We start from the raw sequence: 24,900 nt of genomic DNA, 5'->3' as shown, positions 1-24,900 counted from the left end.
TGAATTTTGAACGTTCTTCTTTCGACGGTTCCGAACCCGAATGTGCACTCAATTTTATATTTTTTCTAAAAATAAATTTAAGAACTTTACTGTATATTTTTTATTGGTACACATGTACTTAATTACTAGAGATGTGCCGATCATGACTTTGGCCGACTAGCCGACTAGCCGATTAGTCGGTTGTAAAGAAGCCGACTAATCGGCCGACTAGTCGGCCAAGCCGATCACAGCTTCGGGGATTTCCGTGACGCTTTGTTAACCAGCTGATTTGGGCGCAAGTTGCAACCGACGCCTGTAAGCGTCTCGGAACCTGTTTGTTTTATTTTATTCGTATTATTTTATTTCTAGATTTTTGCTTTTGTATCTATCAAAGCGGTGTTTTTGTGAAAAAAATATTGTGTGAAAATAATGCCTACTATTATTGTTCATAAAAGTGAAAGAGCTAAAAAAAAAAAAATTTAATCATGTCAAAAAGAACGGCATCCGAAAAGGCTATAGTACCGTAGAACACATACATGCGTTGCGGCAGGTTATACAGAAGACCGAAGAGTATAACCTCCCCCTTTGCCTTGCATTTGTAAACTACGAGAAAGCCTTCGATTCGATCGAGACTTGGGCTGTGCTGCAGGCTCTCCAGCGGTGCCAAGTTGACTACCGGTATATCGAAGTGTTGAAGTGTCTGTAGGAAAACGCCACTATGTCCGTCCGACTACATGACTAGAGCACGACGCCTATTCCTCTGCAGCGGGGAGTCAGACAAGGAGATGGTGATCTTTCCGAAACTGTTCATGGAGGACTTCAGTGCTATGCTCGCCGACCTCAGCAGTTTCCGACCGAGTTGGCCTGAAAATAAACATAGACAAGACGTAAGTCATGTCTAATGTCCATGTTGTGCCAACTTCCGTAATAGTCGGATGCTCTGCGCTCGAATTTGTTGACGACTATGTACCTGAGACAAACGGCCCAGATAGGTAGATCCAATTTCGAGAAAGAGATCACTCGTCGAATCCGACTCGGCTGGGCAGCGTTCGGGAAGCTTGGCAGTGTCTTTTCTTCCAAATTATCGCAGTGTTTGAAGTCAAAAGTCTTTGACCAATGTGTGTTGCCGTGATGACTTACGGATCTGAGACGTGGTCGCTAACGATGGGCCTCATAAGGAAGCTCAAAGTCACTCAGAGGGCTACGGAGAGGGCTATGCACGGGGTTTCTCTGCGGGATAGAATCCGAAATGATTATATCCGCAGTAAAACTATATAAGGTTACCGACATAGCCCGAAGAATTGCGAAACTGAAGTGGCAGTGGGCAGGGCACATTGCTCGCAGAACTGATGGCCGATAGGGTCAGAAGGTTCACGAATGGCGTCCGCGGACCGGCAGACGAGGTGTCGGTAGGCCTCCAACAAGATGGAGCGACGATCGCGGGATCGCGGTGAATGCGGAAAGCACAGAAGACCGGTCTGAGTGGAGAGCCTTGGAGAAGGCCTATGTCCAGCATTGGACGTCTTTCGGCTGACATGATGATGTCAAACAGAAAGTCTCGTGATTTTCGTTAGACAATGATTCCGTAAAGTCAATTAGGTTATAACTAATGACAAAATTAAAATTTCTAAATGCAAGGAAAACAGTAAATACTACAAAAATTAACAGCTTAAGGTTTTTATATAATGTAATTCCCCCTCTGTGTACCTATACCTAATAAAAATAATATTGAAATATACTACACGTAAGAAGCGGAAGTCGGCGCTTTTTGCCGACATTCGCCGACTAGTCGCCGACTACGAAGTGGCCGGAAAGTCGGCTTTCCGACTAGTCGGCAGACTTAATTTTTGGTAATTACTTAATAAAAATGTATTTTTAATATTTAAAAGGTTATGTTCTGGCACTGCAATAATAGTTCTTTAATAATTTTATAGATGTTTTCAAAGGGCAAGCAAGCGGCAAAAAAATCTGGCCCTCAAAATGTATGCAGAATCGGTAATTTTGTATGAAGGTTGGGCCAAATTTTGTGCTGCTGAGTATATGTAATGATGTAATGATCATTTGATATAATGCAATTTTCTCAGAAATAGTCAACATTGCGGGATTAATATGCAGTAATTCTAAGCTAACCTAAACTAATCTGTAGATTGCACAATCAAAAAAGTTTATCTTGCTCGTTTGCCATCCAGTCGAATAATAATAAAAATAAATTATTAAATAATTTCGCGCAAAATATATTATATTATACTGAAATTCATTATATACATCGCCCGTTATTAATTATTATTTTTGAATTTGAACGTTCTTCTTTCGACGGTTCCGAACCCGTCGAATGTGCACTCAATTTTATATTTTTTCTAAAAATAAATTTAAGAACTTTACTCTATATTTTTTTATTGGTACACATGTACTTAATTACCCATATTGAGGTAATCACGTATGAAAACGCAAAATGTTTTATTAAGTCCAGCAGCGTAATAATGATTTTTAGTGCTCTACAAAGAGTAGAGTCCCGTCAAGGTTCTAGGCATTATATACAATGTAATTAATATACTGAATATTTAATATTTACTTTATTGTATTTATTTTTAAATACCTTCCTTAATTATTTAAATATATATTCGTATGTTTTGGTAAGTCATTCAACTTGATTTCTAACTCTACACGCATAATTAGTCACTTGTTAGTTGCGTTTTGCCGTTTTAGAGAGAATAGGTATTAAACTGAAAAAATGGCCAGTTTCTAATAAATATTATGCAAACTTGCTAAGACATTTAATTGGTGTATGTGTGCCGCATTCGTAACTTTTATACTGGGCACAGTAAAAAACCAATTTGAAAAAGTATACAAACATTCTTTAAAATTGATTGATTCGACTCTCGATTCTGAACGGACTAGTTTCAGGTTTTCAGTTATTCAATAAAATACAATACAAAAAAAAGAAGGAAGGACTAGTTTACAGCAGGTGGTGCATCAACAGTTGATCAAAATATTAAAACGCAACAAAAATACATCTACACATACATATATCATACATATTAACACGCACATTTAATCAACATCATGTTTAACTAAGCAGATACTTGGTTATTCGGTGATACCTAAGATCTCATCTTACACAGATCTCACTATGAGGAAATGCAATCTATAAAATCGATGGCAGATGTCCGTTTTGCTGTTTGTAATCGGGTTGACAGGGTATAATAGCTTGGATTTCACCATTGTGAGCTTAACGTAAGATTATAATGCTGTATCACCGAATTACTAAGTATTACCCACCGATAAGCCAAGGTTAACCCTAAATAGCAAGAAAATATATAGTCTCGACCTTCGTGTGCGCGCCGCCTGGCTCACGGACTTTGTAGCCCGAATGATTTGTCACAATATTGTCTGGCCAGCAGGACTAGTAACGGTGCCGTGCGTTTCATATTATTTTCTTTATTTGGCCTAGTAATTGGCTGGCAAACCTGTCGTAACAGGACCGAGCGCCTGTCAATTGTCCTTTATTTATAAGCCATTTTATACGCTATCCGAGCGTAAACATAATGTTTGTGTTCTTTTTAAAGTAACTGTAACCTTTTTATAAATGCGCGATGTCAGTTATAACAAAGTAGTCGAATAATAATCGCGGTTATAATAAGCTGGTTTTTAAATATGCCGTTTACGCTTTGTTTTCTATGTTTTACGCATGATTTAGATGTAGGTATTGTCACTATGTTTACCTTTGAAAGATTGTTTAGTTAGGCAGGTTCAACTTCGACAAAGAAGTCGCCCGAAGAATCCAACTCATATGAGCAGCGTTCGCGAAACTTTGTGGTGTCTTCTTATCCAAAAATCCGCAGTGCCTTAAGACCAAAGTCTTCAACCTGTGTAAGTAGCCAGTGATGAATATGGCTTTGAAAGTGTTACTGTCGACCTCTTGGAGAGGCTCAGAGTCACTCAACAAGCTAGGGTGAGAGCTATACTCGGAGTTTCTTTGCACCAAAGAATCCAAAATATGAAATTTGCTGAAATATTAAAGTTAAGTAAAGCTCGAAAAATATGTTAAGTAGTTGAAGTGTCAACGGGCAGGCCAGCGACATACTAATTTTAAATACCGATGCTGTCCGACTTCTTGAACTCTACCCATCTTTTGTAATAATTTTTCACGTTTGTAACTTTAGTAACACATTTCCAGATAGACTTAGTTTCTCGATTCCAGTTTTTACATGCAATATCTCGTGCCTTTCAAGTCGGCTTGACAACACTTGGCGGAAAACAAATACTCATACCGGAACAATTTTAAGATATGTACTTTCTATATAATAACTCAGTTTCAGGAAAAAAATCAGATGCGTGGGTATTTTTTTCGTACTGTAAGTATGTATACACTTCTACATACCATACCTCTGTACATTCTTATTGTAGAAATGCGTAATTGAAAAAAAGAAATACTTCTGTAGTATGTCGAATTACAGACCCTTTTTTCATCGAAACCAATATAAAGGTAAGTTTACTCGCTTGCCCCAAGCGTCTTGTGCCATACTAACTCTATACAAAAAGGGGTCGTTTGACGTCTTTGTCGCGTGACGGCCGAGAGTGCGCGCGCGTTATTAATACCCGAGTAATCTGTATGCAAGCCGCGCACACGCAGCCGAGCGCCCCCGACTGCGCCCGAAGACGCCCGAACGCTGTCGTGGGAAAACGCGGCAGGTGTTTACCGATCCGAGGCACTTCTTACTGAGTAAACACTCAGCGTATACAAAATTATAACCGCCTCGGAGCGCCTGTTTAAATGGAAAACATATTTTGTGTGTTTAATGATACTGCTCACTTTTTGGTACGGCTCGGTTATCAGAGGACAGGCTTTTTTGCGACGCTTCGGTTTATTTTTAGTTTTAAATTTATTGAGTCACCCTTAATTGGTACAGTTAAATGGAGTGTGTTAAGATGGATGCTTGACCTTTTTACTCTCGGCGGGGTTTGATAGCGCAAGTAATTTGTAGCCCATTACGAAGATACTAACCTTGCCTGGTTTACATTAAGAATTCATGTGTTACAAGAAAAAAAACTGCTCTCCTGCAGGAAAATAATCACTGAAATCAGTTATGATTTACGTAGAGATACAGAGCAATAATAAAGGTGTTTACTACATGTATCGTAAAGACTTATTTTTGTGTTGTTTTTGATTTCACAGCAATTGCTTACCTTCAACAAGTTATTAAGTAGTGTGCATTTTGAGGTTGGAAAGTTGAGACTGTGGTGGTTATGGGATCAATTTACGAAATAGCACTATGGGTTGGTTGCTAGACGCGGACTATGAAATTTTAAAACGTTATAAGTATTATAGTAGGTAAAAATTATATAATGTTTCGATTAAAATGAAATCTAGTGCATGATCAGTTAGATACAAAATCAGTCAAAAACAAAACTTTTACAATACAATACAATGCAATACAAGATCATCATTGTCAGAAGGATGCGCCGCAAGTAGTTTAACAGAAAGTCATTTACCAGACCATACTAGCAATTTAATGCAATTGCAGCGGGTAACAATAGCAAGCAACAATGCTATTTATTAAAGGCACTATTTCAATTCAACCGTGGCTTGCCGTTAAGGAGCTTTATCCAAGTACCAAACATTGTTCAATTGATCAGCCCAATTACACAGCACCAATAAGACAACAAACGACCAATTTGTACAAAATTATCTTCAGGAATTGTATTTTAAAACTACATACTTCATAATAATATATTTTTAACCTGCAACGCCTCGGCAGAAGTCTAGGTGTCTGCAAGTGGTAATTTTTGTCAAAATTAAATATAATTTTCATGTAATTTAGTTCATATACTAGGACATTTTGTCTCCAGGAGGTTATTATGACGGCTCAGCCGTGTTATTATTCTACACTTCAACTGAGAAAAGTACAGGATCCGATTCAGTTTTGTTGTGAGAAATTATTCTAATAGACATAATAACGTTATATAAATAGACGCGGGATGTAAGGCGTCTGTGAATGGTTTGTTTGGAAAATAAAAGTGATTGTTCGGATCATGACTCAAAATTGGGTAGAGTCATTATTTTTTCACAACATTATGCACGAAATACTGAGTAAACTCGATACAAATACTGGTTTTATTAAATGGTAATTGATAACATGAAAGGGTAACATGACTGACTGACATCATACAGCCAAAATCTCTATAGCTAGAGACTTGAAATTTGGCAAGCAAGTTCTACTTTCTACTAACTATTAAAAGTTCACTAAAACGCCATTGTTCCCCGTCGTAATCATCTTATAACCAGTAGTAGGGGCCAAACTATTTCCTAAAGGCTAAATTAATTAGGGCGATATTTTAAACAACACTTATCCTGGCTTCGCTCGTCGTCGAACCTGATTTTCCGAACCTAAATTGAAAGTAAAGTGAACAATTACGTTACCGAAATCTCTTTGAAGTAGGAAACATTTGAACCCTTCCAGTGCTGGTTTTGTAGGGAAACAAGGCTATAAAACGGTTTTGAAATTTCACGGAATAGGAAACTAGCTTATTGTGTAGGTATAGGTCGAAGCCGTGGACGCAAGCCAGTTCAATTCTGTATGTAATGGGACTTCAAGCAGATATTACGTACTTGATTTCTATCAGCGATCCATATTATTAACAATAAAAAAGCAAAGGGTAAGTTTTTATATTGTATCTAAGACGTTTAAACTGGGAGCGCCAAAGTTCGCATCCTCCAGTCATACCGTATTTTTTGTCCGAATCATTTGTCATATTTTTTTCCCACTGAAACCTTACAGGTTTCTGAAATTTTTAAGTCATCCTGAAACTATAAGTTGGTTTAGGTTTGCTTTATAATGAAAAAAAAAAACGAAAAAATGTATTCGGGACACACAAATATAAATAATTGATACAGCAAAAAAAAATATATAATAATAATAAAGTGAAATAAAATAAAATGAGAATACAAATACAAAAAATAAATAAAAATACTTATTTTCTTGTGCCCGAAATGGTCCCGCCTCAGCATAAAATGCGGACTCCTTTGATGGAGCCAGCGCTGGTCTTCCGGCGAGACCATTTTAGACGGTCAACGTGTCGTGTCGTGCAACACGGCCCTACGCGTTACGCTGAACGCAGCCGTTGTGCCTGAATCGGGCATAACTATTCTGAACAATTATTGGATTCAGAGAAAAAAGAGTTATGACAAACGATCGTTCTGACAAACATTATATTCGGACTTCCAATAATTATGCGAGCCGATATGGACCCGTTTAAACTATTTCATTGGAGTAGCATTGGTATAAAAATTAATGTAAACTACCTACCTACATGATCACAGTTTGAAATTCGAAACAACATACAAACTGTAACGCCGCAGGCGCACTCACTACGAGTATATCTTGACTTACCATAATTACTATTCATCACCTGAAATAATTTTAACGTAAGCAACAAATTCAACCTTTTTAAAAGAGGTCTTAAAGTGCCACGGCAAAAAGAGCATATTGTATTTTTTTTATTATGCGTTTTATGTTAATTCAGTTGGCAAGTGACGTGAAAATGTCATGCCTCAAGCACGACAGGTTAATTGATTGGTAAAATTATACATTGTCGTCTTAAATTTCTTGAAAACGACATTTATGCTGTTACAGCATTGCTGAAGGCGAGAAGTTTTTTTTGACTCTTTAATTTTACAGTGATTACATGGTTCGGTAGCTGATTGTTGTTATTTCGCGAAAAAGTTACATATTCAGTCAGAGAGACTGATCATGGCAATGTCGAACGTTTTCTCAGTAAAGGACATAATGTCGTATTAAAGTCACTCATTGAATCAAGCGTTACTTTGCGGAGGTCCATATCAATAAACTGAACTGTTTCATTTCAGTGTTTTAAAGTCAGCCATGTGAGTTATTATGATTTACGATTTAATATTATTAGGTTCAATAGGGTAGTAACTTTTTTCTTCACTAGACTTATCTCACTGTAACTACGTTAAGTCTCTGTCAAAGTATATAAGAACAACTCTATTTTTGGTTAACGATTATCAAACTGATATATGAAGTAGATTGTTCAACAAGGGACTAAAACAAGCCATAATAACAAGAGATGTTAATAGAAGAAGAAGGCTATAGTTCGAGTGTCATTACAAGTATGGTTGTTTGGTCTCGCGTTAAACACTAATTTTCACTTTGAATGCGAGGAAAAAAACGGCGTTCTATACAAAATTACAATGTTACTTTTTTACAACGTACGCTCTATACGAGTACATCTGCGTGAAATTCAAAAAGTAGAAAATTTTGTTCTGCGTTTTTTTTTGTAAAGTGACGATTTAATTAAATGCTTGCCCATTTAGCCAACAGATTCAAACATGAAAACTAATATAAAACTAATTGGACTATGCATAAGTAATAGAATGAATTCATCCTTAATATAATTAAATATGTAAATTAGTTAATGTTAAATTATATTTATTTATAAATCAATATACCTTTACCTAAACTAAAACCTATACACCTAAGCTACAAACTAAAAACCACCTTTCCGCGTTGTATTAAATGTGTTCATTTTCGTAATCATTAATGGTGTTTTACGAAATTAAACCGTTTTTAATAAATAATATTCTTACACTGTTGCTATTTTGAGGTTATTTTCACGCCATAAAAATTGTATATAGATACACAATCAATGAAAATAGCGATAATCCTCTCAAACACGTACACAAACACGTGACTGACTGTTTAGGGTTTCCAGAGGTTTAAAAATAAATACTTTAATCTCTAGAGATTTATAAGGAGCTTTTTTCATTCGACTGGATGGAAAACGAGCAAGTGGGTCTCCTGATGGTAAGAGATCACCACCGCCCATAAACATCTGCGACAGCAAGCGTATTGCAGATGCGTTGCCAACCTAGAGGTCCAAGATGGGATACATACCTCAAGTGCCAGTAATTTCACCGACTGTCTTACTCTCCACGCCGAAACACAACAGTGCAAGCACTGCTGCTTCACGGCAGGATTAGCGAGCAAGATGGTGGTAGCAATCCGGACATTGGGAGCTTTACTCCTAATGTATACAGAGTCCTTATAAGAGCATAGAAATAAAAATTAATGTACTACATTTTTACTTATGTAACTGTACTTCATTTTATTTAAGTACCTACTACTAATTCAGTGGAATTTGGAATATGTAATTAAAACTAAAGATTGACTACCCACCAAGTTATACAAATGTCTTAATTTCGGGTAATCGGGATGAGATCAAAAGTCGGGCAAATGTTATACAGTACTTAGCCATACAAAACGACCGACTAAAAAAAAACATTTTGACATGACAAATATTCTACTGTTATGGCTGACTGGGTCTTTTGCAAAAATGAATGTTTGAAAATTTGTGAACTGTGCAATTGTCAACAAAGCTTGACAGTCTAAGGTCATGCATAATATTGCACTTTTTCGCCTCTATAAGTATTTACTTGGCGAATGACGCCCTTCAATTGTTTTTATAACCTTTAAAAAAACTGACCTAACCTTTCATTAATTGCGTGTCACTAAAAAGCTCAACGGTAGCATACCGTACGCGTGTCGCGCACTTGTTTTTGCCACCATTATGCCATAGTAAAATAGAACAAGTATGCACACTCCTCACTGCTTTATGAGACTTAACTGCCTACTCCGGCGCGGACGCTTAGGGTTGTCGTTGTCTATTTTAGATTAATTAATTACCTACCGGCAAATAATTTTAGTATGAAAGTTAACTTAAAGTTATCTAACATCTGTGTCTAGAGAAACAAGATTATTTGCCGCTCTATATTATTATTATTATACTAAATTTTAAAATATTATTTATAAATTCGCCGAAGTAGTGATGGCGACTGTGTACATACTACTCATGTTTCGTACTCATAATACTATATGTATTTATATTGTTTATAAGTTCTATCTCATCTCTCTTTATAGGTATCTTTTTTATGTGCATTTGCATGAAACTATTACACTACACTTATAAACTACAAATTTACAACTATACCTAATACAAAAAATACGTAAGTACGAGTACGCGAACGTAAAAGGTGATCGTGCTAGAGGAGCGAGCTAAAATCGAAACGTACGGCAGCGACGGCAGCGTAGCATTGACTAAAGAAAACTTAATCCTCCTTAAATTATCAGTGTGTGCGTGCGGTGGGTGCGTGCGTACCGGCGCCAACCGGCGCGCACACATTTAAACCGCGCGATGTACTTTTGTTCGTAGTGAACCTACTTGTTCTCTTTTACTATGATTATGCTGTTCGTTATGATTAACATAACGTATGTTCAACTGACATAGCGCACTAAAGCGGAACCAGGGGACGGAACAGGTAGTGAACAGGTTGACTCTTCCTTCCGGAAAGATATTGTGGTATTGTGACCATTAAATACCTCGTTTCTTTTGTAAGGTGCCGAGTTTAGATCTATTTTGTTGTTTGGGTACAATACTTAGCCCGTACATTAGAAGAGGTTGGAGGGTGAAAGCTGCAATTTTTTTCTTGTTTATGTGCAATCCTCAGTCAGCATACATGTCTAAGAATCATCCTAGTTTTATTAAATGATATTTTACCGGATACCTCATGTTTCGGGCTAATCCGTAGCCCTTCTTCTTAGGAGCAACGCGAGTGAGTCTCTGGTAATTTCATGTTCACCCTACTTTTACTATTTTTACATACCCGATTTCAGCCTTTTAGAACAACCCTTGTTTTAATTCTATATTTTTAGAGCGCTTTGTTTCGATTAAAATCCGCGATAGTAAATAGTCCATATAAAGTCGTTATAATTATAAAACAATGTTCGTACTTACATCTATTACCACAGCAATCATATCGTCAACGTAACCGCCATAGCGCACTGGCACGGAACCGACAAGTGCGCGTGCACAGGTCGCATGGCGAAAGGTCGCCGTGTTATCGAACCGTCTAGATCATTGATGATTTAACTTAACGGCTTTGTCAAGGTAACTTGAACGAGGGTGCCTATAATTACCCTTTTGTAATTATGTTTTTATGAATTTGACCTGTCCTTTTTATTATGTTTAGTATACGAGTAGGTATAGTCACCAGCATTGCAAAAATATCTGACAAGTCCTACCGGCCCTAGAAATTGATATTTATGCACGCTTAACTGTGTCAGATATTGATGTTAGTGGCTATACCAAGTAACAAAAGTTTCAAAACTTGCAAGTTCAATAAAGTTAACTATCATAAATACCTATTATTCTTTTTTTATTTATATTACTAGCTTTTACCCGCGGCTCCGCCCGCGTGGTATTCGGTTATCGCGCTCTGTTCCCGCTTATGTCACTCTCAGGCCCATATAAACTATCTCTATGCCAAAAATCACGTCGATCCGTCGCTCCGTTACTGCGTGAAAGACGGACAAACACACAAACATACAAACACACTTTCGCATTTATAATATTAGTATGGATTAGTAATTCTTAATGTTAGACCTAGGAAGTCGGATGGAAAAGAAAGTGTAAGATTTTTTTGTAGAACACAGCGTAAATTAGATGATAAATTATCTGAATAAAGTATGAACAAACTTTTAACAACTAACTTCTTCAACCAGCCTACCTGCTTAACCCCGACCAAGCCGATTATCCAAAAAAATCCCTTCATTAATTGCCCTCCGGTCTTCCGCGTCTAAAAAACCTCACGTGGCCACTACCGTTCATTTACGCGAATTATGCGTACTACGGCAGGTGGCGTGCTCATGGGAACTGGGGGTTGGGCCGGGTTCCCACGACGCCATTCATGGCACACCTGCGCGCCCCTAACAGCGCACACTGACACACGCCTGCCACGCGATGCGCGTGTGCGTGCGCTGAAACGGACATCACTGAAAGCGCGTCTTAGATGTTTCCGGTGAATCTCCAAATTTGTGCACTTGGTTTAACGCGTCGCTTATTTTTACATAAATTTGGAAAATTGTTGGAAATCGTTGAAAATGAAATGGTCCAGATTTTGCTCTAGATTATGCATCCAGTCGCTTAGGGATTTAAATGTAATACTCCTGGTGGATGAATTATGCACTTTTTATTTTACTGTTCCGTAAGCCGTGGTGGCCGAGTTGTTTGACCTTATGGCCTCTCAAGCAGAGGATCGTGGGTTCAAACCCCGGCTCGCACCTCTGAGTTTTCGAAATTCATGCGCGAAATTGCATTTGAAATTTACCACGAGTTTTATTGTGAAGGAAATCATCGTGAGGAAATCTGTACAAATCTGCGAAGCAATTCAATGGTGTGTGTTGAAGTTCCTAATCCACACTGGGCCCGTGTGGGAACTACGGCCCAAGCCCTCTCATTCTGAGAGGAGGCCTGTGCCCAGCAGTGGGACGTATATAGGCTGGGATGATTGATTGTAACGTCCGTATTAATCAATTTTATTGCTCCTGACTACTTTATCTAAGGACACGGTATGACGGTAGCCCGCAAGTCGAGCACAGAGCCAACTGTCAGAATTTCAGCACATGTCTTTAGCTAGCAATGCTGGGTTTTACTTAAGGTTTTACTTATACACAACATGGCGTGTGTTTGATTTATTTATCTAACCCATGTACATGTTAGTAACGATTATCACGTCACAGTTTGCTTTGCTTTCCTAGTAGTAGAACAGCACCTCACTTAGCTCCTTTCGTTTAAAACACCACAAGTTTTCTTAAATTTGTTCATGATTTAAACATTTATTTGGAACGTTGCCGAGCACTTATTTAGTGTTTGTTTTTCGTACTTAAGCTGTTTCTGCAATTAGAATATCCATCTCGAATTCATTACCCGCATCCTGGAAATTTTAATTCAATAGATATTTTAAGCGTCGACGGCGATTAAATCTCTAGGAGTATTAAGCAATTGTTTTTTTTTAATCGATCGGAATTCACCATTCAATTGCAGTATTCTCGAAAAGCATCTAAGGTTTTTGATTATTTTATGAATAAAAGTTATAAAATTATGTTGATTCAAATCACAAACATGCACAAATTGAGGTATCTTATATCTGTACACGTAACCGTATAACTTATTGTAAAATATTAATATCTTCGCTGCTTATTTATGCATACTGTTGGTACAAACTAATCAATATACATTAGGTCTTCCTGTTAAGAACGTATACAAATCACACTCGTTTGTTGTTTACAATGTTATAGGAAATGAATGGATGAATGCTGCAATCTTTGCGATTTATTGACAACTACATAGATATATTGCGCAATAACTTCATTTTGATATAGGTACAAATATAGTTTACTGCTTCGTGTATAAGTATAGGTAGAGTCATTCACGATGACGCGAGCCGTGGTTCTTAATACAATGTCATTAATGTCTAATTTTGACAAAATCACGCGTGTTCGTGGATGGCACTAGGTATAATATCCAAGTATCTAGATTTTTGTAATCTATACCTAGACCAATTAATTATGCCAAAGAAACTGCCTATTGGAACTATATTTTTTGATACGTTTTACACAATAAGTATAAATGAAATGTACGCGGAATACTTACAATAAAAAGGTTGTACTTAGTTCATTATCCTGAAGCATTAATTTGCTTTCAAGTAACTTAGTTTTAGTGCTAGTTTTAGTCTTATCTATTTTATTATTGTAAGGTGGTGGTACTTATGGAGCCAAAATAAATCTCTCTTTCTTTTTTTCTTTCTAAGTATTAATATCTTACAAGATTGCTGGATATGTAGACACCTGAAAAAAAATTGTACCTTATAAGTACTTGGTAGGTTACGTACCTATTGGGGAGTTTCTGTTTAAAAAATCCTTGTCCATATAGGTATCTGTTTATCTTTATTGCAAAATATACACAGTTGATAAACAGCATTTCTGATTAATAGGAATGGGCAGCAATTAAGATTTATAAAATTAGTCATAAGTAAGGATAATTAGATTCGTTAAAATCTTTAATAATTATGATTGGAATCTAAGTGGAAGATTTTTGAAATTGTTGAAATAAACAGGTTAAACTTTTTTTTTAATACGTAGGTATGCAAAACCTTAACTTAAGCTGTAATTTTTTGTATTCCTTTTGTATACAAATTACTTCCACTGAGATGCTTGTATTATTATAATAATAATAAAGTAATCATAAAACCATTTATTTCAGGCATCTTGGCCTATACAATAAATACCTTACAGACTAATATACATAGAAAATATAATATTTAAATCATACATAATTACGAGTATATATTACTCCCACTACCCTCACTAGCTCAAATACCTCTACACACGACACCCATAAAATTACTCCCCCAAATTGAACAGCGCATGTCAATATTGTCTGCCCGCATCGGAATGCCGCACGTGGCATGCGTACGCGCAAGTAGCAACGACGCGTGATTGTTTTATTGACTACCCTAATATTGTGTATTGTTGTCCCATTGCGACGGGGCATCACTATAGGGGAGTGGGTTTCGCGGTACGGGGTTTTGATACTTGACAAGTGAATCTTGCATACCTAGTTTTGTCTTTAACCCCCGCATACCTAGTTTTGTTTTTTAAGTTTGACCGCTACGTGTCCGCTGTGTGTCTGTTTGTGTGTCTGTCTGTTGCACCGTAGCTCTTAAACAGGGGGATCGATTCTGGTTCTTAGACATATTTTATTAAAATTGAATCTCCCGTTTTTTCTAATAGTTACTAACAATAAAAGAAAAATGGAAGGGGCATCTTCAGACTCCGACAACACAATAGCTCTATAAACTGTTATAATGGAAAACGAAAAAGCCTGTCGACCAAAGTCAACAATACGGGGAGTGTGTTAGGCGTGTGTACTGCACACTCCGCGCACACACTCGCAACACACACACACTACACCGAACTTCAAAGGAGTAGTTTGATACGTTCGAAATACAAAGTCCCATTTGTTGTAACCCTACCCACTTCGGGGACGGGGCAAAAAAGTGGAGATTTTATATTTTCCTTTTTTCAAAAGCACTGCACGTGGTCGGTTTGTGGTCTACGCTTTTTTTTGTTTCAATGTAAGTATTATGTTGTGAAAAATTCTTGGTGTCTGTGGGGGTTGAATTACGACGGCTTTCGATGTCGGTTTTGTACTGATGAGCTGAATGTTAATCAGCCGATAAATCAGGTGATGATGATATCATATTATTCATTCGTTGATGTGTGTATTTAATGCACACGACCACGAATCTCATTAAAAAACTGGTCCATTAAAAGGAATCCTGGTTATGATATTGCCAGAGTTGCTTCTAACTGTTCGGAAATTTTGAAATCTTTTCTGGTAATCTAGTAGGTATTTGGGCCAATCAACTATTTTACCGACACTTTGGGCGTCTCCTGCGTTACCAAAATTGTCTCTGGCGTTACCAAAAAATCGTACTTCCAACAAGATATTTCACGGTTTAATAGCTTAAACTTACGTAGGATGGCATGTATTCATGTACACCATGTATTAAATTACAGAAAAAATATGTTTACTTACAAAATTCTGCAATTGTTTGAAAAATGTCGCGGAAAGATTAGTGTCGGTAAAAAAGTTGATTGGCCCATTTACATATATTTATTTTCACTCCTCATGTTCGTAAGCTTCGTATTTAGCTGGATGATATTATATTTATGCGAAATATGTACTCGTAAAATGTTTTTAATGTTCTAGTCTAGTGCATAAAGTAAGACCAAGGCAATCAGGCGTCAACATCCACATATTATTGAAATGAATTAACAAAAATTAGACAATTCTAATGATTTATTAAAGAAGTATTGTTGTCTTGGCAATCGAAGTGAAAATAGATCTCTATTGAATAATTTGTTTATAAAACCCATTTTATCTTTGACTAAACTATGAAAATTAAAAGCCACGGGTGAAATGACGCACTTTATGCACTTGTTGTACAATCGACTCTTAAATTACTTACAAATATTTAAACTAACTATAGTTTTCGCGTGTAAAGAGTTTCAACTGTAATCAACAGAAGCATCCCCAATTCTTTACACTTATTTCGAAAGCGCGTTCCTTGGGAGAAGTCTAACAAGAACCTTCGAAATTATCTTATAAGAATTTTTTTACAATCAAATTAAAGCCGGTAACAAAAATGCCATCCAAATTGAATATTTTTGAGCTCAATTCTTTCCCACGGAGTTCTTTACTCTCGCACAAATTTAATTGTCCAGAGAACTTTAAAAATACACATTAAACGAATCGGTACGATAACAGGATATTTGGTTAAATAGGTATCTTTTGGGGATCGTTTTTAGGGTAAAGCGAACACGATGTGCGACGCTTATATTACTTTTTGCTGACGCAATTAATATGCTAAATGAATTGTTCTCAACAAACGTCCGAAGAATACAATTTGCATATGGATGAAATTTTTATCAGCTCTATCTAAAGCTTTTAAGCAGGCTACAGAAATAAACTAAAGATACCATTTTGAAAAACTTCAATGTGGCGTAATTTTAAAAATTCTTGCATGTTCATTCATAGTTATTTGCAGTAAGTATGACGAATGATAATGTTAGGAGATGAAAAACTTAAGCAAACGGCCTGTTGTATGTAATATTATACATATAGTTTACAGAATTGATATGAGACTTAAGTCATTTTTCGAATATGGAACGTCAACTTACCTAAGTACACGGACACGTTACTATTGCATACAACAGGCCATTTACGTAAGTTTTTCATCTATACCTACATTTATAATTATAATATGTACTACTAAGTATTTAAAAGGGCTCAAGATAAGTATCCTTTCATACTCAAATTCTAAATAGGAAATATCACTTTTTATTTTTATTCTTTCTAGTCACAGCCATCACAAGTTATAATTAAGTATTCCAATGCGGAGCCGATCGTTCTGAAATGCCACGAGTGTTGCCTGTCAATATCAAGCTTTAACCATAAAAATGTTATTGCATCCGTTGGAATAAGGTTTTATATCGATTGTAAAATATTTGCTTTAATCTAAGCCCATTAACGGTTATCTCTGACTTCAACGAAAAACAGTTATTTTGCGGGCAAGTTTCATCATGAGCAAATTTGCAATCAGCAAAGTTTGTAGCGCCTACTCTCAATAATGAAATAAAATGATTTATTTATACCTGTCATCCGTCCATCTCATTGGTGGACGTCCTACGCTGCGCTTGCCGATCCGCGGTCTCGAGAACTTTTCGGCCCCAACGGCCATCTGTTCCCGTGCTATATGGCCTGCCCATTGCCACTTCAACGAGCTAATTCGCTTGGCTACGTATCTGGTTAAACTGGTCTGGTCTGGTTATTCACGGCGGATGCAGGCCGCTGCCAACCGAAGCGACTGGAAGTCTATGGGGGAGGCCTATGCCAGCAGTGGCGTTTACATTTTTTTACCTAAAACCTACCTTTTACAATTTTTTTAACATAAAACTGACCGTGATTTACCCCTATCCTGATGTTAAGTACAAATTTTTCAGTAACAGCCAACACAACAAGAACATTGTACAAACATTGTAGGTATGTACGTAACCCAATCATCATATTTATCAGCCGCAGGGAGTCCACTGTTGGACATAGGCCTCCCCCATAGACCTCCAGTTGATTCGGTTGGAAGTGGCAGCGGCCTGCATTCACCGTGAAACCAGGTCATCCGTCTATTTCGTTAGTGGTAATTATGATTGTATGAAATATGAATAGGTATCCATGTGGCATTAATATTTATGCTAGTTAACAATTTCCGATTAAATCTATAAACGACGTCTTATAAGAAACATTAACAGTTTCTTGTTAACTGACACTAAATAATATTCACCACTTAAAATTTACCAAATCGACAACCAAATACGAATGGTAATTACCAAACATAGTTCTTTCTGTTTCATCGTATCCATTTACGTTTGTTGTAGTTTATCTCTCTCAACGGGAATCATCAGTCGGTGAGAATGTGGAAAGGCAAGAAAACAAGCGGTTTAGATAGCATCGAGACGATTAATGTGCATGATTACCAGACATTTTCGTATCCGTGCCATTGTTTATGCGAGTTTAGAATTTGATAACAAGATATGATAATTAATAGGCACCTTACTGTTTTAGTTCGCTTGAGAAAAGTCTCAACAGATACCACGAAATGTTTAAAATTGGTATTTCACCACTTGTGTGATATTCAGTATAAATAAAGTTGTTTTTATATGTCTGAAATTTTAAACTGCTTAAAAACCTGAAATAGAAAAAGGAAGGATAGAACCGTTAAAAAAATTATAAAAGTAGAATATCGTCTAATATCGTCTGCCAAACTTTTCCGATATATAAGTTTTTATTTTTCTACTGATTGTCCAATACCTATATAAGTTTTTATTATTATATGTAAGCATTTCTACTGATGGTGCTTGCATTGACATCCTATTTAAACATTTGTACCAAACTCCAATCAAGTCATTTCGATCATTAGAAATGAATTTAATTCGATTAGCCAAGTTTGAAAAAAAAGTTGCATAGAAACTTGCAAGTTAACAAAAATTCTCTTAATTTATGTCATTTCAGGGAAATGTATCAGTGTTTGACATGCTCGATACATACACGACACCCTTCTCACTTCTATAGCTATTGGAATTGGCACAGAAGGGCTACTACGAAATTCGAAAATCGAAGTTCGTATCGTACCGTCCCTCTCACGTTCGATAAAATAATATTAGCGTCAGCGGGACGGTAAGATACGAATTTCGATTTTTGAACTTCGGAGTAGTCCCTCAAGGACCAGCACTTGGACATCTAGCTTACTATTCCTACAAATTGTTACCTGACACACTCATCCTTTTCACATATTCCCTTATTTATTAGCTTAGATGTGCGGCCTTATATTCTATCTAGCGATGATTATCTATCCAGCAATACCCGTCTCGTATCCTTACAGTGACCGGAGGAAATGATTTATCAGGGCACAGTACGTGATTTGCGAGCTCTAGGGAGGCGATTTAATCGCAGGAAGCGACACCGACGTGCTATGATAAATCTGCAAAGGAACTTATCTATCCAATGCTAGCCAGCTGCCAGTGATTCATAGTGCCTAGTTCTTACGATAGCGCTGTTTATATTGCTGGAAAATCGCCCACGAAGTGACGTGCTCCGGTTCAAGAATGAAACTAGAAATGCGCGGTTAAAAAGACACCTGTGGTCAAACTTTGCTGTACCTATATAAATGAGATTTTTTATCATTATAAAATAAAAAATGGACGTTATTAAAGTTTTGAAGTTGGGTGGAATTAAAGCGATGATATAAAAGTGTATAATCGTGATGCAGCAAAACATTTATAATCGCTTTCCAAGTCTTTAAAATTTGATATTCACGATCTCCCAGTTCCACATGTAATCCGATCCGCCCAACGAAAAAGTTAAAAACCACAACAAAAACAAAAACATACTCATCAGAGAGTCATCTCGAAAGTCATCAATAAATCTTTACGAGCACAATCTATTCTATACGAGTAACTATTCTAAGTCGCGGCACGTCAAAGCCTTTCTTCGTAGAAGTTCTACGTAAAAACCAGTCTGAACGCGCGCTACCGCTCGCGTGCTGAGCGCGCGCCCCGCCACCACGCAAAATCATTAAGCCTTAACTTTACTTCCCAACCAATCTCACTACGTTTGCTGAGCCTGAAGCAGTAGATTCATTTTCAAGTACCGCAGTATTGCAAGTTATGATGTTCCGTTGTTCCCAGTTATCGCTCCCGAAGCACGCGCGCCAGCGCACGCTTCTCGCCCCACTATATAAAGCCCGCCGCCCTTCCTGCTTCACTCATTCCCTTCTGGCGTTTCGTGCGCGCACGTCGCGCTCTTAGTGGTAGTTCGTAATAAGTTCGTAGTTACGTTAGTTAAGATGTGTTTAGCTAAGGGTGAGACTTCACCGCAGGAGGTGTCGCCGCCAAGGTCGCCTTGGGCAAAGCTTCTGAACCGACAGGTATGTTACAAGTTTAGTTAATTATTCTATCAATTTGATAACTTTTGCAGATTCTCCCCTTAAATATTTTTCGGTCCTTTCAATAGTTTTCATCGTTTTCCAAAGTATTAACTTTTTAAATTTGGTGTTTTGGTAGATACTTATTTTTCTTTTCTTTCTATTTCAGAACTCAAAACCAAGGCTGCCTCGTAAAGTGGCAAGTTCCACGCGTGTGAATCTTAACAAGTGCTGGTCGAAGCTTGGGGAGCTGATCTCCAACAACTCGCCGCGCGCTGATCTGCCATCGCAAAAGACTGCATACCCGGAACCTATCATAGTACCTTTCTCCGAATTCTTTTATCCATTGGACCCAGTGAAACCGATTCCAGTGGAAGACAACGACAACGCTGCAAACCAGAACATCATCAACACAAATCGTTTCGAGCTCATTTCTGAAGATCCAGAAATCAGTGACAACATGGCCAACGAAGTTCGAGAAATCTGCTACGCGGCCTCCAAACACAACTGTGTCGTATGTAACCTGATTTGATTTATTAGTTCATTCTCGCTCAATCTATCTTCCATTTCAAATGTTCCTCTTCTGAGTTTAAATTTTTGGTAAAAATGCAGTGAAAACAAAATCTTGTCTTCCATCAAGTAGATTTAGTGGCTCGCTGATTATGGGCAAATATCCATGTCTTCCATTAGACTTAGTAAAGTGAGTTGGTGATACAATGCTTTCGGCTCCTGAGTTTACTTTATTATTTTTGTCGTTGAGCTTCCGAGTCATAATTACTTTGAGCGAACGCGATGTATCATCACTCGAAGTAAATTAGTGCTCGATGTAATGTAACAGTAGAAATTGTCCATTCAAGTTTTGGTAGACAGCTTTAACGTCCAACTGCACTGTAATTATAACCGCACCAGTTTCAGGCTCTCTCTCGAATTCTTGGTCTTATTTAGAAGTAGCTTTTGTGTCTTTAACTATGTCCAACGTCTTCCATTAGCATAAAAGAGATTTTATAGTGTCTGTGATACAGAATTTGAAAAGCTTTAATTAGATAAGGATAGTTATTTGAAGGTAATAGACTAAGTTTATAAATTTTGCAATGTGGGAATTTAAAACAGCGAATTCTCATTGTTGGTATCAAATCCAGTGTTTAGTTAGGTTTTCAATTATTTCTTGGTATAAATACTTACATGTCAGTGATCAAAGCTTTAATAGTTTATAAGTTTAGTTAATAACTACTGTTCGACTTGTTCATGTGTGTATTCGTAAGTATTTTACATTAACTAAAATAGGCCGAATGTGTCAATCATTTAAAAAAAATACTTTCTTTTGGAATTGTATAATCTAAAAATTAGTTTTTAAGCATGTTATAATACTCGTTTTTATATAATCTTCATTTAATTAAGAAAAATTTAAGTAGCTTGTAACGTGTGTGAAATTTGTATTAAAACGAATACAATTTTCATACACCTGTATTGTTAGTTCATAAGATTTGACTATGGCACACACATCATATAATACTTAATTATGTTTAGTTTTACGTTCGTCCTCTTATATTTACCACCATGTTTGCTTACTGCCCGAGAACGCAGTAAACAAATCCACGTGGATTTTTTTTAAGGAACTCAAGACTTTCGTTTGATCTCTCAGTCTTAATAAACATAATAATGAAATAAAACATTTTTCAATGAACAATCCTAAAATCCTTACAACTTTAAAGACAAACTGAACTCAAGTAAACGAATTGGAATTTAAATTTGCACTGAACTGAACCTCCAATGCGTTGCAACACTGAGTTCCGTTTATTAAAATTTAGCTATCACATACTTAAAATGTTGGATTATAAAAAACTATACCATCACACACAACACATTGATGAAGCTCATCAAACTACACACACCACGGTAAACTCGGAGCAAAACCAGAGTTTCTTGTAGTAATCAACACTAGACTTATATAATCGATACTCGTTTCCAACCGAATAATTACAAAATAATTAATTGTTGGCCGTGAACAGTGGCGATAATATCAGCTATTAAAAAACGAGTATATCTGCCCTCTTAAATTGTCGCTGATGTGGAAAACTACACAAAAATTTATATATTTGACAGGTTTGCGGTGAGATGAACTATAATTATAAAGTAGTATTATTTATTGACGAGGTATACTCACAAAAAAAAAATATGTATCAAAACGATAATATAAAACAAATTCGCTTGTCTGTCTGTTTACTCGGATCCGCTAACTCTTGTTATATCACGCGGCAGATTTTGCTTAAGTATTTAGTCCAGACCTTTAAATTATACCCGTGCGTAGCCGGGATGAGTCACTAGTTTCAAATATGATAAAATATACATAATATGTATAGGAAGAGCTTGCCTAAGTTAAAATGAGGCGTCCCTCGCTCAACAATATTCAGTTCATTCATTATGACTAGTTAGACAGCAAATCTATACAATAACCGTCTGAGACTCTAAGTCTAAGGGGGAACTAAATCCGCGTTAAACTCAGATGGTTTTATAAATTTTTCTGTCTAACTAGTCATAATGAACTGATTTAGTTGGGTGAGGGCATCATTTTAGTTTAAGACAAGCTCTGTCACTAGTACACAAAAACAACTTCGACTTTTTACTGAATGATCGCCTTTTTATCAATGGTAAGCGTTTTGGGCACGTATGCCCTTGGGCAGGTTTATTTGATAGACTGTATCTTGTATTGCATTTATCTGGCCATTTAATATTAATTGTTCTAACTTGATACGTTAAAACGTAAAATACTTGATACTTGATAAAGTATATTTTTATTTATTTAGTATAGCATTGTTGCACTTTCGTTAATTATTTCTTTGAATCTATTTGATACAGCATTTTCAGTTTTAAGCGGAAAATAGAAGTAACAAATCCCTTCAGCGTGATGCTGGATTAAGAAGAAAGTGCAAATAAAAGATAAACATAATCATAAAATAACTGCTGTGGAAAAATCTGGTCGGTGATTAAATTTTAGTTATCTGTTAAGAGCATTGTTGGGAAATTTCCTTCGATAGCAAAAGAGAAATGCAGACACTCACCGAAGTTTCAGGAACGCTGCTCCTGGGGGCGTTATATCAGGATTTGAGTACACTGATTTCTTGTTTGTGCTAGGTTTTTTAGAAATTTTGGAATTGGATTTTTGAGCGGAGCGGTGACGCTGCACGCACACGGCGTTAAGACGGTTTTCGAAGAGAAAAAAAATTGATGTTGGCAGCACTGTCTTAGAGATGCTGCGTTTCGTTGTTCCTTTTTTAAAAGGCGTTTGGTTCGTATCTACATTCAAACTTGCTATCGATTCAGCTGAATTAAAATTAGTTAGAAACAAATGACCATCTTGTGCTAGCTAGACGGTAAATCTATAGAAATACGGAACAAGCATTATTATACCTTTGCTGTACAATAGACAAAATAAACATTTTGTTATAGGTTAGTATTTTTTTTATTCAAAAGGAGGAATATTTTAAGCACTTAGATACTTCTTAGGTGCTGTTTATAAATTATTCATCATCGTCGTCCACCTAGCTTGTTTTCTAAACATGATCTGAATTATTATCCTGCATTGCACCATTATCAAAAGACCGGTTGTTTTGATTCATGTATGTATGAGTACTGGAGCTGGTTAGTGGTTATCCAGGCTAATAAAAGGTGTCGTATGAAATGAATGATTAAGTAGATTACAAAGAATAACTCGCGATTTCGTTCTTGTAGAAAAAAAATCCCAGCACTCTATCTCCCAAGAATTTAGAACAACAATTTTAGTACACCTCTACGATCTTCAAGGAATATTTTTGCTAAGTTTCAAGTCGCTATCACTGGTGGTTTAAGACTTAAGCTGTGCGTGGTCTATTTTTCAGTCACGTTCTTCGTAAGTATAAAGATGAGTAAAATAAAAGGTACACTTTGAATCAACAATTTTGATGTAAAACCTTTACAGGGCAGTTAGACTAATCCTTACTTACTGAAATGTCCCGTAAGAATTTTAAGAAAACCTGTCTATACATATACACCGCGTTTTTCTTGATTTCTGTTAACTTCGAAAAAAGTTCATTGATAGAAACTAGTTACCTGGTAATTGATGTAAATTAACAGTCATTGCCAAATAAAATGAACAAGTGATAATGACGTGGCATATTAGAGAAGTATGTATATAAGACTCACTTTTTAACCTTCTGTTGCTAAATATATATGAATCAAATTTTAGTTACGGATTTAAAAAGGCGCAACAATTATGATCCTTTTAACTATCTTAATTGTTGCCACTAGTGTCTCGTCTAGGAGAAAAATAACGGAAATCAAAAACAGCACATCGTATATTTCCATCAAAATCAATATAACCATTATCACCTTCTTTTCGTCCTGTCCAATCCGGGGACAATAGGACTCTGCATTTAGCGCTACGTTGATGGAAAAGTGTGCAAAATCAATCAACATATATATTATGATTGTCAGGTTGCTTAAAATTTATTTCATTAGCTTTCCGGAACGGGATATTTATCCCATCTCATTCCGTCTTATAACTTTAAGTACTTAACTTTATGAAACAATTACATCAGTAGGTACAGATAGTTCAACTCAGTTGTGCGCGCGGCCCTGTGTGGGTAAAGCGATAAGAACACGTCTTGCTCGGACGACGACTGCCGCGCCGTGTGAAGATATTTACATATTGCCAACACGCGCACACAGACTAGCGGCTGCGGGGTAATGTCTTATCTACGCTACACCTATATACCGATACATTGTAATAAGCTATAAATATAGTGACCCGGATAAATCTTATCGATTTAGTCTACATGTTTCGCGTCATTCGTAACGGTTCTCGGTTCAGGCTCTGGTATTGTTGATGCTTGTGGATGTTCGATGTGTCCTCATTATAAGTCGCTGAGTCATCCGGGGCTTCATTCGATCGATGGTCACGGTGTTCGGCTTTCCATTTAAAATGTTCGAAACGTCTTGTCACGTCGATGAGGACCTTGTACTTGCTCTAGTACGGGGATCTAGCGATC

The 24,900-nt window shown here is 36.7% G+C and overlaps 2 protein-coding genes across 2 annotated transcripts in view; one reads left to right on the top strand and one right to left on the bottom strand.

The window, feature by feature from the left end:
- The window catches only part of LOC141441014 (uncharacterized), a 122,384-nt gene extending 99,295 nt beyond the window's left edge, over nt 1-23,089 (bottom strand). Inside the window, exon 1 of the mRNA XM_074105630.1 lies at nt 22,936-23,089. The gene's annotated coding sequence lies outside the window, so the exon portion shown is untranslated. The remainder of the gene's footprint in view (nt 1-22,935) is intronic.
- Nucleotides 19,713-21,546, top strand: LOC141440782 (uncharacterized). Its single transcript, XM_074105329.1, has 2 exons — nt 19,713-19,879; nt 20,046-21,546. The coding sequence occupies exons 1-2, from the start codon at nt 19,799-19,801 to the stop codon at nt 20,406-20,408; spliced, it is 444 nt and encodes a 147-aa protein (XP_073961430.1). The 5' UTR covers nt 19,713-19,798; the 3' UTR covers nt 20,409-21,546.
- Nucleotides 23,090-24,900: the final 1,811 nt, after the last annotated feature.

This window comes from Choristoneura fumiferana, chromosome 23 (assembly GCF_025370935.1).
Source record: "Choristoneura fumiferana chromosome 23, NRCan_CFum_1, whole genome shotgun sequence".
Classification (NCBI taxonomy): domain Eukaryota; kingdom Metazoa; phylum Arthropoda; class Insecta; order Lepidoptera; family Tortricidae; genus Choristoneura; species Choristoneura fumiferana.
This window is presented reverse-complemented; position numbering and strand designations above follow the sequence as displayed.

Bases quoted from the DNA above. Each gene is read 5' to 3' on its own strand.
- LOC141440782 (XM_074105329.1), top strand. From the start codon at position 19,799: ATGTGTTTAGCTAAGGGTGAGACTTCACCGCAGGAGGTGTCGCCGCCA. The intron at 19,880-20,045 runs GTATGTTACAAG...TTTCTATTTCAG, and splicing joins CAAAGCTTCTGAACCGACAG to AACTCAAAACCAAGGCTGCC.